Genomic DNA, 16,137 nt, shown 5'->3' on the forward strand with positions numbered 1-16,137 from the left:
ACTGACATCCGGTGACCAAGCCTCAGGCCACACAGGCTAGTCCTGTGGATGCCGCTCAAGGCCCAAGCCAGCCCTCCCAGGCCTGAGAGGTCAGTGGTTCACAGAGCTGAGACGCTCCTTCATTTGTAGATGGAGAGCAGAGGCCCAGAGAGGGGATGTGACCTGTCTAGGGCCACACAGCAGACCTAGATCAGAACTCAGGCCTCTAGCTCCTCATTCGGCGAGTGTTGGCTGAGCACCTGCTGCAGGTGGGGGCCCTCGTGGGCCCGGGGTCCCCAGCCGTGAGCAAGGCAGGTGGCCCTGCCGTAGGACTGTCCGTGTCGGGAGGTAGGCGGTGGGTACACGCGCCGGGCAGCGGGCACGCACGTTTTTGGCAGTGGTGCTCTGGGCAGGTGAAGCCCTGTGGAGGGGGGAGGGTGACCGGGCCTCTGTGAGGAGGCGGCGTTTTAGCTGAGATGAAGATTCCGGGAAGGAGCCAGCCACGGGCGGATGCGGAGGGGAGCAGCCGGGAGGAGCGAGCAGAACCCCGAGGTGAAGGAAGGAGCTGGGGTGTAGGGAGGGAGAGGGCGGGGTGGCCGGCAAGGGCGAGGCCCTGTGCTCGGGGCTCGTGCTGCTGGTCAAGAGAAGCCCTTGGACAGTCCTAGATGGGTGAACGCCAGGTTCTGACCTTCGTTTGAACAAGCCGACGGTGGCTCCTGGGAAGGTTGGCCATGCAGAGGGAGGAGGGACGCCATGAAGGCAGGAGGTGACCGCGGTCATGCCAGCCTGGGGTGACCGCTGCGGGGCTGGGAAGGAGGATGGAACTGGGCGCGTGTGTGTGAGCGAGTGTGCGAGTGTGTGTGTGAAAGGGGCCCTGGATGCATCCCAGGCTTCGGGCTTAAGGAACTAAGGAAAGGTGCTGTCCCTTCTGCAGTGGAAGTTTTGGCAGGTGACAGTCGAGGTCTTTGAGTTCAGACGTGTCGGGTTCAAGATGCCCCGTTGGGTATCCGAGTGGAGATGCCGAGGGGGCGGGTGACCGCCGAGTCTGGGGTTCGGGGAGCGCGGTTTGGTGCAGTGTGGACAGAGAGGGGACACAGGTGGCTCCTGGGAAAGGCTGGTCAGTCTCAGGGGCTGCCTGTTGTCTGCCCGAAGCCTGAGAAGGAGGGGAGTGCACTGCAGAGCAGCGGGGACCCCCAGTCGGAGGGGGCAGGCAGGCCACCCCGCTGGCTTCTCTCAGTCAGTTCAGAGCCCGTCCTGCTGGCGAGAGTCAGTTGGCTGACTCCACTCCACTGCCGTCCCCCCAGAAGCCCAGGGCTCAGCGGCGACAGCAGTTTCTCTTAAGTCTGTTCTTCATAAAAGCTCAGCTTGAACAGTGGAAATTCTGACTTGTGTCAGATCCCGAGGAGGCTTTCATAGTTTCAAGTAGCTCGGGGTTAGGTTTTAAAAGTTGAATTTCATCACATGTTTTAACTTGGGCAGGGACGGGGGGCGAGGGGAAGGGACATGATATTTTTAGCCCAAAGAAGGCTTTTTCCCCCCCTTTCCCACTTCCTCTCCCAGCATTTCCCCCTCCCGCCCTGAACAGATGTTTCGTCTCAATCTTATTTGAACCTCAAAGTAGCGTGGCCATCAGCCTGATGCTCTGATGAGGAAAAAAAGGCCAGAATGCTGTTTGTTGGGGAGGTTTTTTTCTCCTGCCCCTCTGTTTCTCCCTCTCCTCTTTCCCCTCGGTCACAATCGGCCCTTAGATAAAATCCGCTTACAGTGCAATGCAGCTGGGAAGGTGGGGCGGCGGACAGACAGACAGCCCGAGTGACCTTGCTGGTCTCGGATAGACGTGGCCCCTCTCTGGCGGAGGCTGCCGGAAACCGCCTTAGAGAACCCTGTGTTGGATAGATCACCATCTTAGATGTGGTGGTTTTTCCCGAAAAGCAGGGGCTCAGAGCGATGGATAGTCAATTCTGGATTCTTTTGGTCCTTTTGGATACTCTACCCAAATTCGCTTGAGCTTTGGCTCATGAAATTGCAAACTCCTGGGATAGGTCTTGCCTGAGAAGGGCCGGCCGCTTCCTCCAGCTCGAGCCGTATCATCCTCACGCACACACTCGCTCACGGCCGCTCTGTCCCTCTCGGTCGTCTCGCCCTCTGCCCTCTGTTAGCTCCTCCCCCTAAGGTGGCAGAGAGACGACGGCCCAGCCGTAGGCACGTCCTCGGAGCGCCCACGTCTCAATACTTTGTGCAGAAACTTGCGTCTCACTTAACTGGCCAGGTGGATCTAGGTGTCGTGGGAACCCAAGCTTATCCTGTTTGGTTGGGGGTGGGGAGGCTTCTTTAAGAAAAAGAATGCATGATTCTTTTAACTGTGAGCTACAATGCGTGTGTGTGTGTGTGTGTGTGTGTGTGTGTGTGTGTCCCACGAGACCTAAATAAATACATCCTCAACTCCACCTCCCCTTAGCCGGAGTCCAGAAATGCCTGTGTTTACTGCAACACCACGTGACCACCAAGGGGCTGTATGGGTCATCAGGATGGAAAGAGACAGCGGTCTCATCGGATTGAGGATGCAAGACCTACTTTAAAAACTCGTAAAAGCGAACGACCACGCGAACACATGGCCCGGGCCCATTCCAGCGTGGGAGGGCCCGTGCGGTGAGGGGTGCAGAAGCTTAGCTCCTGCTCTTCACCACGAAGTCCCCTTAGGCGCTGACTTAGGGGCCACCACGGCGGCCGTCAGGATGAGGTCAGCTGGGTCGGCTTGGTGCTGAAGTGGAGGGCATCAGCCCCCCCCCCATACACCGTGTGAGCTGAGAGGGGGTGAGGGGCGGCCCACCAGAGGAAGCCCAGATGCTACGAGCAGAAGCAGAAAGAGAATGGTCCAGGACGGGCAGGAACAGGTGTCCTCCGCTGCGGTGTGACAGAGAATCAGGACCCCGGGGTTTCAGCTCTGCTGTTCCATCTTCCGGGTCCCAATCCTAGCTCTGCTGCTTGCTCTCGTTTAGCGTTGATGGTGACGACGTGGGACAGGCTCTGTCCTCTCTATTGGCCCACAGGAGGCGGGTTCAGTTACCTGCATAACGAGTCACATGGGCCCGCTGCGCAGGGAGAGCTCGCCCGGCCCAGAGCGCGTGCTTCCCCGGGGTGGGGAGGCTCATGCTGAAGACCTGGAGGGCGAGCGGGAGTTGGAGCGATGGAACGATTGTTCTTGGCAGGGCTCACGGCGTGAGGGGAGCGCGCCAGGGTCAGAAAAATGAGAAGCAGTTCCGGTGGGGAGAGGGAGCCGAGAGGCGGCGGCGGCGGCGGCAGGCGGATCGTTTTCAGGAGGGAAATGGCTCCACCGAGTTTGCTTGTTAAGCTTAGTTTCTTTTCTGTCAAACGAAAACGGTAACACACCTGCACGGTGTCATTGAGGGGACGCACTGAAATGAGGCGCGCACCCACCCGCGGCACCAGCGTTGCCAGGCCAGCCCACCGCTGCGTGCACCGACAAACGGCCGTGCGTCTCTGGGACTCTCCCTCCCTGCGGAGAGCCTCCTGCAGATAACGCAGGAGACCATGTGGCCTGGAGCGAACACATGATATCTGTCTCTTTTTACTGGTGGCGGATTCACCCGCCTAATTATATTTGGCACAGGCTAATATTAAAATTCATCTGTGTCCCCTCGAACAGCTGCTGTCGGGGGTTGGGCCGTCAGAAACGCCGGGCAGGCCACCCCGAGACGCAGATATTTGCGGCAGATAATCTGTACGTGGACGATTAAGGACAGTGGGGACCCGAGGGCGGGTGTCCAAGCGCCGGCACGGGAGCCCCGGCTGTGTTGAATCTCGCGTTGTGCGACCTGAGCGCTTGCCAGGTAACCGGGCTGAGAGAGGTGTGCGCCACGCACCTGAGCCTTAGTCATTTCTGCTCTTCGGTCGGGCTGATTTAGTCATAAGCATGTTTCAAATTTGTCTCTGCGTCCAGAGTTTAATATCAACCAGGCCTTTCTGGATTGCGTTAAAAGAAGCAGGGATTTGCCGGCATCGTTCGGGGTTTGGATTTTAGCCCAAGTGCAGGATTCAGGAACAGGCCATCCCCTCTCCCATGCCAGTGCCAAGCAAGCCAGGACTTATGGTGTGTTTGTCATGCAGCCTCCCTCGTGCTGGCCTGAGGGACTGGCCGCAGTTCACACACCGCGGCGGACCGTCTGGGCGTGTATGGTATGTGCCGTACACTGGGGGCCACCCAGGGCCAGTCGCCAGCAGGACCCCAGCTCTCGAGAAATGCGTGTGCTGGCCGCGTGGATGTGGCCGGCGCCTGCGAGGCCATTGCAAGATCCCGGATAGGACTGTAGAGTCCAGGGCTAGACGGAATGGTTCACACAGCACTCAGCTAGCAATGCACGTGCGCACACTAGGAAAAGGGGCCCCTCCTCAGGACACCTTGCTGCCATCTGTCCAGAAACGTCAGAAGCGGTCTGCAAGTCTGTGCTGCCCAGGGCGGGGACGGCATCTCCCGGACCGGGCAGCGCGCAGCCTGCCTCGCGGGGCCAGTCTCCCAGCAACCCTGGAGGACTCTGACCCGAGCCCAGGGCAAGGAGCCCTGGGGTACTCATCCCGCTTTGGAAGGCGGCGTGCGGGCGGGCGGACCTGCCTCGTCTCTCGGCCCTGGGTGGTGCCCGCCGCCAGCGGCTCGTGCTGGGTGGGCTGTGCCGTCCGGATCCCTGGGTCCTGCTATTTGCCAGGGGAACAGTATGGAGAAAGTGACTGTGGCTCCCCGAGCGTGGCACCCCAGATGAGTCCGGGGTGCCTCCCCTCGGGCCCACGGGTGGCGTAGGGGTGGGGGATGGAGTTGCTGCCAGCCAGGTGCGCCCTCGCCCTCCCCCGCGCTCCGCAGCACCCTGTTTCTCTCCCTCCCCCCCCCACCCCTCCTGTTTTTTAAATTGGGGGAGGGGAGAGGGACGAGACTGCCTTTGATCTCGGTGGAGGAAAAAAGTCTGTTCTGTTCAGGCTTTTGGCTAACACAACAAACAGTGTTTAAAATTTAACTTTGCTTAATTAATTAGTAATTCTGTTTAATGCTGTCTGATCTTCCTCCAAAAGGTATTTTGAAGCATGAGAAGGGAACATCAAAGGGACCCGGGTGAAGATGGTCAAGTAATGCATTTAATCTGGCAGTTGCTGGGGGCGGGCGACGCCAGGCCGAGCTGATGCGGGGAGAGCCCTCCTCTGGTAAACACAGCCAGCGGGCTCCCCGCGGCCGGCGCGAGCGGGCAGGGAGCGGCTTCCAAACGGGGGCGCTCCACGCGCTGCCCCCAGCCGCGTTCGGGCTGAGAACTGCTTTCAAGAAAGCAGAGCTGGTGTTGCCTGTCTCCTGCGGCTCCGGCGCCCGGGCGGGCAGGTCGTGGACCGCGCAGGGTTTCCTGTCAAGCAGGTGAGCAGCAGGTGAGGTCCAGCCCGCACCGTGCCCGTCAGGGTGCCCTGGTGGCCGTGACCGCTGCGCGGCTGCCGCGCGGTTCCCACGCTTTGCAGGGAAAGGCCGGGGCAGTCCACGTTTGCGGCTCCGTGGGCCGCACGGTCTCGGCTGGGATGAGTCAGCTCCGCCGTCGTGGAGAGGAGCGGCCCTACCCAACGCGTGTGAGCGTGGCCCTGTCCCAATAAACCTTTATTCATAGACACAGGCTCACGGGGCGTGGCTCGCCAGCGCTGCCACGGTCACCCACAGGTACTGCGGGGGCCAGTGAGAGGCTTCGCGTCCGCCCCCTCCTCCTCTTCCCCTGCCTCTCCCCTCCGCTCGCCTGCCCTCTTTCCGATTAGCAGTATTTCCCGTGGTGTGACTTGCAACTGAAGAGCGATCAGAGGCCCCCTGAAATTATGCCCCCCAAAAGATCATCTCTGGAAAAACAAATTGCTGGGCTGAACAGAAGTCACAGAGGGCTCAGAACCTGGTACCGAAGCCCATCTCGACAGCTGAATGAATCATCCTCTTGGCTGAGGGCGGACCCCAGCAGCCTGTGGGGGTCCCGACCGCTGGGAGCCCGACAGTGCATGGATGGCAATTTGTGCTACACAGGGACAGCTGGGGGCGGGTGCCAGTCTGGTGTCATTTGATTCTGGGGGGTTCATATGTGGTGTAGAGTGGCCTGAGTCCCAGCTCCTGCCTGTAGCAGTCGAGGCCCGTGAGGCTTTCTCAGCGGTTCTGACCCCTCTTCTGGCCCCTGGGAATAGTGAGAGGGAGAAAGGCCACCTTTGCTGGGACAAGGGGGATGCTGGCTGTCTTGTTCCTGGTCCCCGTGGCCGCAGGGCAGGCTGCCTCCCAGTCCTACCACGCTGGAAGGGGCCCCCAGCGGTGTGGGATGAGGGGCCTGCCGGTGGAGGACAATCCAGGCCACCTTGGTCTTGGGGAAGACACATGAAGGGAGCGGGGGGCTGGGGGCACATGTTCTTCCTCCCTGCGAGAGGAGAAAGCGAAGGCGGCGGGGGCGGGGGACATGAGGGAGGACCGGCTGTCCGTGTGCAGGGGCCGGGGTGAGGGGGTTGCTCCGGGGGAGGAGGGAGCTCCGACAGAGGTTTCTTTTCTTTGGGTTTTATCAAGTGGAACTTGAAAGGCAACATTGAACCTAAAGGTGGTTTTCTGATAACTTCCCTTTGAACTTGAAGTTTGGTTTCGATAAGCCTGGTCGGCTTACATCTCTAGCCAGGACCTCTGCGGAGGGAGGCAGCAGCTTTGAAGATGGAGCTGGCCTTTGTTTTTCTTTCTTCTTTTTCTGGTTCTTCTCTGCTCCCCCAACCCCGCCCTCCGGGGTGGTGGGGAGGGGGTAGGGGGGCGGAGATGAAGAGAGGATGTTGCGGGTCGTGATAGCACCAGGGTGTCTGCGGTGGGGCCGTTTTGGGGTGAGGGGAACATCTGGATCTGGGCTGTCAGCTGGGACCACGGCCCATCTACATCTTTCGCGGAGCTGGCATTTATTGAGCACTTACTGCATACAGGCCACTGTGCTCAGCAGGTACTTTTCACATTGCCCCCCGCTCCGGAGCCCTGTGAGGGAGAGACCACTTCATCCCTGTAATAGCCGAGGAGGAGCCTGGGCTGTGTGAGTGGGGGGAGGGGCAGGGAAGATGCGCAAAGGCCCTCATCTCGTCTCCCGGTCTGGTCGCCTCATTTCTCCAGGCTTCCTTTTCGGGCCACTGCCCGGGCATCTCTGCTGTCGTGCAACCCTCCTGGTCCATCGTCAGGTCGGGCGTCAGGGGCAGTCTCCCTAGTGGAGCCAGGCACGGTGTGCTCACCTGTGGAACAGGATACCGGAGTCACTGCCCCAGGGCAGCCAAGGGAACAGTCAGAAAAGCCATGAACATGTTCTAGACAAGCTCACCTCCCCACCTCTCCCGGAAGGCTGGACAAAGGACCATGACCTTTGGGCAGGCGAAGACTTCCCTGGGCGAGCAGAGGCCGAAGGAAATGCCCAGGGTTGGCTGGTTTCTGAATACCATGGCATGTGCATGTGTTCACGCAGGTGCGCCGATGCGTGCGCATTCACGCAGGTGCGCCAATGCGTGCGCGTGCGCTCATGCAGGTGCGCCGATGCGTGCGCATTCACGCAGGTGCGCCGATGCGTGCGCATTCACGCAGGTGCCCCGATGCGTGCGCATTCACGCAGGTGCCCCGATGCGTGCGCTCATGCAGGTGCCCCGATGCGTGCGCATTCACGCAGGTGCCCCGATGCGTGCGCGTGCGCTCATGCAGGCGCCCCGATGCGTGCGCGTGCCCTTCACCAGCCCCACTGAGCTCCATTTCTGTCGCTCCTCCGGAGCATCCATCAGCGTGTCTTAAGCTGGGCCCAGGCAGGTAGCGTCTTGGAGGAAGCCAGAATGTCAGCATGAAAGGCAGTGAGGCTGTGGCCGCAATCTGGGAGCTTCCTCTCCGGGCTCCAAAAGCACCCCTCCGCCCCCTCCCACTGGCCCCTTGGCCAGACACTGCTGTGAGTGGCCGCAGGCACCTTATCTGGACTACGAAGTCTGGGCAGAGAATGGTGGCCTGAGACGCCCACTGGGTCACCTGAGTGGCCATCGTAGACGCACCCCGGGAGGGGCTCTCCGCTGAGGTAGCCCCGGACACAGCCAGAGGCCAGAGAACAGAGTGATTTTGACTCCAGCAAATGGGCAAGGCGGGAGGGGGCCCCCCAGAACAAAGCCACGGAGACCGAGGCGGCCCCCACACCCGGCCTTTCACCTGCCTCCCCCTGCAGTGGCCCTGCCCCCCGAGAAGACCGACGGGCTGGCCAGCGGAGATGAGAAGAGAATGGAGAAGCCGACCGAGTCCTGCCCAGGCTCTAGGAAGCCGCTGAAATTCGAGGTGAGCATCCTGGGCCGGAGAGACGGTTCCCTTCTCCGTGGTGCTTTTCAGGGCAGAGGCCTAGGCGCCCCTCGTGGAGGCCCGTCCCCCCTCTGGGGCCACCAGAGGGACGGCCAGGCCAGCGTCTTGCTTCTCTGAAAGCCTGAAAGGGTCTGTGTCTGGGAAGGGGCCGGCCGACTGCCTGGGACTCATCCAAGGTCCATGGGGAGCCCTCACCTGAGAAGTGGGGGGGGGGGGGCAGGGGCAGAGGCGAGGACGGGGATGTTACTCGCCAGGTGTTTCTGAGCTCTGAACCCCAGCTATCTTTGGAGAAGGAGGGGGCGGAGGCAGGGAGAGCGAATCAGGTCAACGCCGAGTGGGCATGTGTGTGCGTGCCCACACGTGTGTATGTGCGTGTGGGCACGTGTGTGGGGCGAGTGCCGGGCCCCCTGAACCCCTGTCTCAGCACAGAGGGCGCTGGGCGGGTGCCAGGCGCACACGTCACATCTGAGGAGAGGCTGACTCGGACCTCGCCGTGGGCTGCCCGAGAACTGGAGGGAACTGGCCCTGCGCCGCAGAGGCCAAGGGCAGGGACGCTGTGCTCGGTCACTCTCCTGCCGGCATCCTGAGGCCAGGCAGCGCCCCTCTCGGGGGGCCGAGCCGGTCCTCACGCCATGCCGGCTGGGCGTCGCGGGGCTCGCGGGCCGCGGCCGGGCCTGCAGCCGGGTGGTCCGGGAGCATCGCTGCTCGTTTGCATAGACTCTGTGGATCTGAAAGGCCGTCTGCAGCGTCTCTTTCCCAAAACGGCCATCCCTTCTAGAACACTCTGGGGTTCAGCCAGCCTCTGCGCGCGTCCCGCTGCGTTAGTCACTAAGCAAAGGCGACAGCAGCCACCGCCATTAACTGGCGTTTTCTCTGTGCCAGGCAGTCGCCACACTATTTCTCGTTCTCCCAAAGCAAAGCCCGAGACGAGGCCGGGGCGATCCCCGGGAGCGGGGGTGGAGGGAAGCCAGCAAAGGGTTAACGGGTGGGTCACAGCCAGGGCAGGCGGGGTTCCTCCCAGAGGTGCACATGGTGCCCCCAGATTTGTCCCCTGGAGGGGCAAAGAGGCTCACCACTGCTTGGGCCCCCCACCCCGGCATGCTCTCTGTCCCCCGGACACAAAAGGCGGGCGCTTGAGGTGGCGGTGGGGAGCCGTGCCCACAGAGGCAGGGGAACGCCGAGCAGACAAGGGAAGGGGCAGGCCGCTTAACACTCCCAATGATTCTGTAAGGACAGTGCTGTCGTTTCCCTTAATTTACACGAGGGGAAACTGAGGCGCAGAGAAGGCATGTCCAGGGTGGTGGAGGGCTGACCACGCATGAGGTGGCGCCCGAGGCCGACCGCAACTTTAGTTCTTCGTGGTCACCCTCTCCTGCCTTCCAGGTGGCCACCCCAGGGGCCCCGACGTCACCATGCCTTGCGTCTGGACACAGAGCCCCCTCTCAGACCTCGCTCCTGTGCTTTGGGGACCCAGAAACTGCCCAGCACCGCTGCAGGCACCTCCCCTGGGCCAAATGTCCCTGGCCTGGCCTGGCCTTTCTGGCCCGCGCCGCCTCGGTCATGGCCCCGCCTCGGTCATGGCCCCGCCCCAGTCATGGCCCCGCCCCGGTCATGGCCCCACCCCGGTCATGGCCCTGCCTTTGCACGGGGTCTGGGGAGGGCAGTGGGGAGGCGGCAGCCCCGTGACCTGGCCTCCACACGTCCCCGTCACACCCGTGTGTCATCTGTCTGTCTAGGAGCTGCAGTGTGACGTGTCCGTGGAGGAGGACAGCCGGCAGGAGTGGACCTTCACCCTGTACGACTTTGACAACGGCAAGGTCACCCGCGAGGTGAGCACCTGCCTGGCCTCCTGCCACGGGCCGCGCTCTGGGGCTCAGGCCCCGGCTGCCCCCCAGGAGGGGTGGGTGGGAGCAAGGCGTTCTGGTGCTTCGCAGAGAACCGAGGGGCGTCCCAGAGCTGCCAGGCGAGTGGGGAGAGGCGACAGAGCTCAGGGGCAGTCGGGCCCCCCTGCGCCCAGCTGGGCACCGCTCCCCCGGGGAGGGCAGCAGGCAGGGCAGACCTCGGCCCCCGCGGGGCCCTGTCCTGCTTCCTGCCCTCCGTGGTCCCGAGCTCCGTGGTGGGCGAGGGGCCGGCCAGGCCACTTCCCCCCTCAGCCGTGCGTCCAGGAGCTGGGCGGGTGGGCACACACCGGCCTCCGCCCACCGCTACAGGGACGAGCTCCCCCCGCCCGAGGGCCCTGCGGGGGCCCTGCCCGTGGCCTTGTCTCCGCCCGTTCATCACCCTCCCCCCCCGCAGGCCGGCGTCTCCCCTCAGCCCCCCTTCCGCATCCCTCTCCTCCCTTTCTCCCCGCCTGTGTCTGCACACTGAGCACCTACTGTGTGCATCTGCAATGAGGTGCGAGAGCACCCTGGGGAGCCGCGGTGGCACTTCCCAGACTTGCGGCTGGGACGGTCTGATGAGTGGGCCGAGCCCTGACCGCTGCAAGATGATCGGAAGGCGTGGTGTGCTCAGTGACGGAGAAGAACGGCTGTGTCCACGGCAGCCTCGAGGACGAGGCCGAGGACGAGGCCGAGGCCGAGGCGAGGAGGGCGATGGCCGCCGCCTCCCTCTTGCCCTGGGCCGTGGTCTCCTCTCTTCCGCCTCCCTGGCTCTGTCCTCCGTCTTCCTGTCTGACATCCTCTCCCTCCCCAGGAGGCCCTGTTTCCAGGTGTGGGACCTGTTGCAGACCTGCAGAGAGGCCTGGGATGAGTGCGGCTGCCTCCCGGCCCGCCCTCCTTCCAGCAGCGAGGGCTGCGGGCCGTCCCCAGAGGGCACCGAAGCTTTGTGTCTTGTCTCCTGGTCCCGGTTCAGGGCTGAGTCTTTTCTTCGCTGCAGGTGGTGCAGGGGAAGCTGCCAGAGGGGACAGCTGGGTGACCAAAGGCCACCTCTTCCTCTGGCTGGGGTTTAGGGGTTGTTCGAATGGGGTGAGGAGGAAGCTATGAGTGACTCGTGGTCATTCAGCACTCTTTGGGGTGTAAGTTACAGAATCCCCACACAAGCCGCCATCAGCCAAAAGGAGGAGCATTATTGGCCCACGGAAGGGAAATTCGGCCCGGGCTCTGACCTCCGGCGAGGCTGGCTCCAGAGGCTGGGTGTCGGCAGGACTCGCCGTTCTCCGAGCTGTTTCCTCTGTCTTCCTCTTTGGTCGAGTGGGCTCCGCCCTTGTCAGCAGCAAGATGAGGACGGACAGTGTCCCCTCGGTCCCGTCCTCTCGGCCACTCCCCCAGTTCAGAACGTCAGCCGCCCGTTCCAGATCCAAATTTCACCGGCTCCCACTGAGTCGCATGCCTGGCCCTGACCCGGTCATTGTGGCCACGGGTTCGTGATGCTTTCAGGGGCCGATTCTGGGTCCACGTGTTCATTCCGGAGCTGGGGGAGTTACTCGATGCCTGAGTCGCATTGACTGATAGGGATGGGGGTAGATTTTGTTCACGAAATGGAGTTAAAGTGCTGTCATTAGGGAAAGCTGGTGGGTTCTGAGCGGGCAGAGCCTCCGGAGGAGCCTGGGCACTGGGAAATAATGGTGACACTCCCTGGTTTGGGACCCCGGGGAGGCAGGGGGTGGCTTAGGTGACACCCCAAGTCCCTTCCAGCTGCGATGCTTTGGGCGAGGGGTCGCCGTTCCTCTCCGGTCCATCTGGGCAAGGCCGCTGTGGGGTCATCATCGTCACAGGGCGACGCGGCTGGGCCGGAACCTGGGTTGCCGAGCTGACCCGGGCTGGCCCTGCTGTTTGCTAAGGCCGCCCAGGCACCTGGCTGGGCTTCTCGAGATGAGGTGGCGTCGCTCTCTCTCCTGACACCTGCAGCGGCCAGGACGACACGGCCCCTGGCGGCCACCTCAGCTTTCCCACTCCGGTCAGCAGCCGCAGGGCCGTGAAAGGCCTTGCCAAACCGGGGGGCAGGCGCCGCTTTCTGATTCTGCGTCCCGCCCTCCTGCCCCCCTCGGTAGTGGGAAGGTTAAGGAAGTGGGGGTTTGCAAGCGGAGTGCCCCAGGCCGGCCTCGGAGAAAGCCCGCCCCGGGTCTGTCTGCCTCCTGCCCAGGAGTGAGGACGTTGGCTTCCCGTCCTGGGGGGCGGGACCCAGCCCTGTGTTTCCCCTGGTCTATTTTTAGCCCCAAAGCCACTCCTCAGATCTGGCTGTGAATACCGCTCCCCCCTCCCCGTGCTCTGGCTCTGGCCCTCAGCACGCACCCTTCTGTGTGCATGGACAGGTGGGCGCCCAGCGCCCTGCTTGCCACCACCCAGCGCTGGCATCTAGGCCAACTCTCCAACTCCGAAGAAAGTCCCCCCTGATCCTTCAGGTTTTAATTCGTGCAATAAGCATTCGCGGCACCTGCTCCTTTGTGCCAGGCCCTGTGCGGCTGACAGCGTGGATTTTGCAGCTAGGCAGGCTGAAGCATGCTTGCTCCTGGCCCCTGAATCAGCTGTGACCCTCCGGGGTCACGCACCGGGGCTCCAGGCCTGGCGTGCAGTGCTTGCAGGATGATGTTGGTGGACCTCAGTTTCCTCGTCTGTGAAATGAAGACAGTGGCACCGCCTTCGTGGGCGTCCCAGATGGGGCGTGTGTCGGGGTGGGGGGCGGGGGGCGAACGTGGCCGTGTGGAGCAGCTGCAGAGACAGAGAAGGGAGAAGAGACCTCTGTGGGCCTCACCAGAAGAGCTGGGGTCCCCGCGTGAGCCAGCACGTGGCTAGACCCTGGGTCTCCAACCCGCTGCCCCCACAATCCCAAAGTATCCCCCAGATGTGCTGGCCCAGGCAACATTAGCACAGGCAACAGAAGTAAAAAACGGGAGTACCTCGGGATTAAAAACTTCCGAGCCTCGAAGGACACAGCCAACAAAGTGAAAGGCCGTCTGTGGAGTGGGAGGAAATATTTGGAAATCGTCGTATCTGATGAGAGCGACATCCAGAAGGGTGGGCGTAGAGCGCTCCTAAAACTCAGCAACCCAAAACGGAGTAATCCGATCAAAAAGGGGCGAAGTGCCTCGATAGACGTTTCTCCAAAGAAGATAGACAGGTGGCCTCTAAGCCCGTGAGAAGATGCACGCCGTCGCCGATCGCGAGGGGCGTGCATGTCGGCGCCCCGCTGAGCTCCCACCGGACACCCCTTCGCGGAGCTGGCGTGAAAACGAACAGAAAGCGACCGGCGTGGCCGAGGACGTGGAGCAGCGGGGCCTTCGTGCCCCGTCAGCAGCAACGTAGGGTGGCGCGGCCGCCGTGGAAGACGGCGTGACGTCTCCTCAAAGCGCCATGTATGCGGAATTTTTATATGGCTCAGCAATTCTGCTCCTTGGCGTAAACCCCCCGAACTTGGCAAAAGGCTCTTGAAGAGACGCCTGTGCGGCCTCATTCACAACAGCCAAAAAGAAGCCACCCACGCGTCCACCGACAGGTGATGGGTAAACAAAACACGGCCCGTCCACACGAGGGACGGCTAGCCTTAAACGGAGGAAATTCTGGCACATGCTACGGCGTGGACCAGCCCCGAGGACGTTATACGAAATGACGTAAGCCAGTCGTGAAAAGGTGGACGCCGCGTGATGCCCCTTACAGGAGGTCCCTAGAGTATCAACGTCATAGAGACACGAAGCTGACCGGTGGGTGCCGGGGGCTGGGGGAGGAGAGGGGGAGTTAAAAATTAATTAATTGCCAATATTAACGGTTCTGAAGAGTCAACGGGAGACTGGATTTCTGGCTACTCTGAGGGGACCCTTAGCCTGCGTCGTCAGGGGGCAAGTGAGCGCCCCAGTTGGCCCCACGCACGTAGCTGCCCGGCCATGGCGGTGGCTGGCGACTCGCTGCCTGAGGGCTGGCGGGTGGTGGGTAAAGGCAGGGCCGAGTGTGTCCGTGTTCAGGAAGCGTCTCCGGACAGGTAATTGACCATCTGTGCCTGTGACCTATAGAGAGCAAACACCGTTTCCAGAAGTTTCCAACTTCACGCGAAGCGGGAAGCCTCCCCTGGTATAAACTGGGCAGAGGGAGAGCCAGCGAGGGGGCCTGGCCCACCCTCCGTCCCCTGGATGAGGGGCAGCCGAGGCCCAGGGAGAAGATGAGATTTGGTCGGGTTCTCACGGAATAGCTCGTCTATCTTTAGGGACACGTTTGCTTTTCCATGTTGCATTCAGGGGTGCTCATCAGACCTGAAGCAGTTCGCGGGTGCCTGTCCCACCCCCCAGTTCCCCTGTCGCTGTGACAGGCAGCGCCTACCTTGGGGGCTCCCTCTGGTGCCTGGGAGCTGGCTCGGCCTTCGCTGCCCAGACTGAAGTCGGGGGCATGAAGCCCCCCAGGGCCGCCCAGCCCGGGAGGGGTGCGAGTTTAACCCGCGGGTTCCGCATAGTCTCTCTGGGGGCCCAGTGCAGCTGCTGAGCCCAGGTGCCCTCGTTCTCAGCCCCTCGGGCCCTCCCTGCCCCCTCACGCCTGCGTCCTAGGACCCCTCCCAGTGGTCCCCTTACGTCTGCATTTCGGCCTTGGGCTCGGCTTGCGGAGCCCGAGGGTTTCGGCGTTGCGGGCTTCCCCCGGCCCCTGACGCCCGCCCGGAACACACCGCGGCTGAAGCCACGTGCGGTTTGTGCTCCCTCCGCCCAGGACATCACCAGCCTGCTGCACACCATCTACGAGGTGGTGGACTCCTCCGTCAACCACTCCCCGACGTCCAGCAAGACGCTGCGGGTGAAGCTCACCGTGGCCCCCGACGGGAGCCAGGGCACCAAGGGCGTCCTTCTCGGTCACCCCGGTGAGGGCTGGGGGCCGCGGAAGCGGGTCCTGGGAGCTGCGTGGGGGCGGGGGCTGGAGTGGGTCCTCGAAGGAGCCACAGGAGGGGTTCAGGCAGGAAGGCCCTCCATGAGCGCTGGAGGTGCAGCTTGGGGTGGAGTAGGGGCTAGAGACCCAGCTCAGGAGCCTGGGCGGGAAGCCTGCAGGACAGGGGGCTGCGAGACCCTTCTGTCTAGTCCTGGCTCTGAGAAGCCTCACCCCAGAGCCATCGGGAGGCTGCTGGGGCCAGCAGCTCGGGACACCGGGGAAGGGCCGGGAGGCCAGCGGGCACAGGAGCAGACAGCTCACCTGGCTGTTTCTTGGGGGGGACTCAGACCTGCAGGGCACCAGGCCCAGGGCGGAGACCAAGCCCGCCGAGGAGCTGCGAAGCTGGGAGAAGAAGCAGCGCGCCCCGCTCAGGTATGATCGGCGGGCGCCCCGGGCACCTGAGCAGCACGTGTTGAGCACCTGCTGTGTACTTGCGCCTGCGGGGTTTCGAGTAGAGGCTCCCGTCTGCTCTCTTCGGGAGGGCAGTGATTTCAGAGGACAGGCTCACAAATCTCCACTAAAGATGATAATGATAATAATAATAATAATAATAATAATAATAATAATAATAAAAAATAATAATAGCACTCTGAACTAAATTTAAAGAAAAGTAAGTGTAGGTGTACATTGCTTTACCCGAAACAGTTTAGACCAGGTCGGTTTCGGGGTTCAGCCTTTGTCGGGTTTGGAAAGGCGCTCCCGGCGTGTTTGTGAGTTGCATTCGGGGTCGGGGCGCACGTTGGTGTTTGTGCAGGGGGACGGAGGAAGAGTCACAGTGAGTGAGATGAAGACTCGTCCTTTTCCCAGCCGCCTAAGGCAGGCGCGGCTGCCGAGTGGGCCGTGAAAAACCTTTGTTTTCAGGCTCCTTGGACTTGAGAACTGTGGGTGAGGGATCGTGAGGTCGCAGTTCCTTTCCGCCTGGTGTGATTTCTGTGCCTGCAAGGAAGGAAGAGCGGGTGGGCAGAGAAGGGC

The 16,137-nt window shown here is 62.2% G+C and overlaps 1 protein-coding gene across 1 annotated transcript in view; it reads left to right on the forward strand.

Moving 5' to 3' along the window:
• Nucleotides 1–16,137, forward strand: part of NKD1 (NKD inhibitor of WNT signaling pathway 1) — a 62,809-nt gene that overhangs the window by 43,631 nt on the left and 3,041 nt on the right. Inside the window, 4 exon segments of the mRNA XM_016147590.2 lie at nt 8,202–8,308; nt 10,066–10,158; nt 14,953–15,100; nt 15,453–15,537. Of these exon segments, the coding sequence (XP_016003076.2) occupies nt 8,202–8,308; nt 10,066–10,158; nt 14,953–15,100; nt 15,453–15,537 (433 nt within the window).

The sequence above is a fragment of the Rousettus aegyptiacus genome, unplaced genomic scaffold (assembly GCF_014176215.1).
Source record: "Rousettus aegyptiacus isolate mRouAeg1 unplaced genomic scaffold, mRouAeg1.p scaffold_m13_p_14, whole genome shotgun sequence".
NCBI classification, from domain to species: domain Eukaryota; kingdom Metazoa; phylum Chordata; class Mammalia; order Chiroptera; family Pteropodidae; genus Rousettus; species Rousettus aegyptiacus.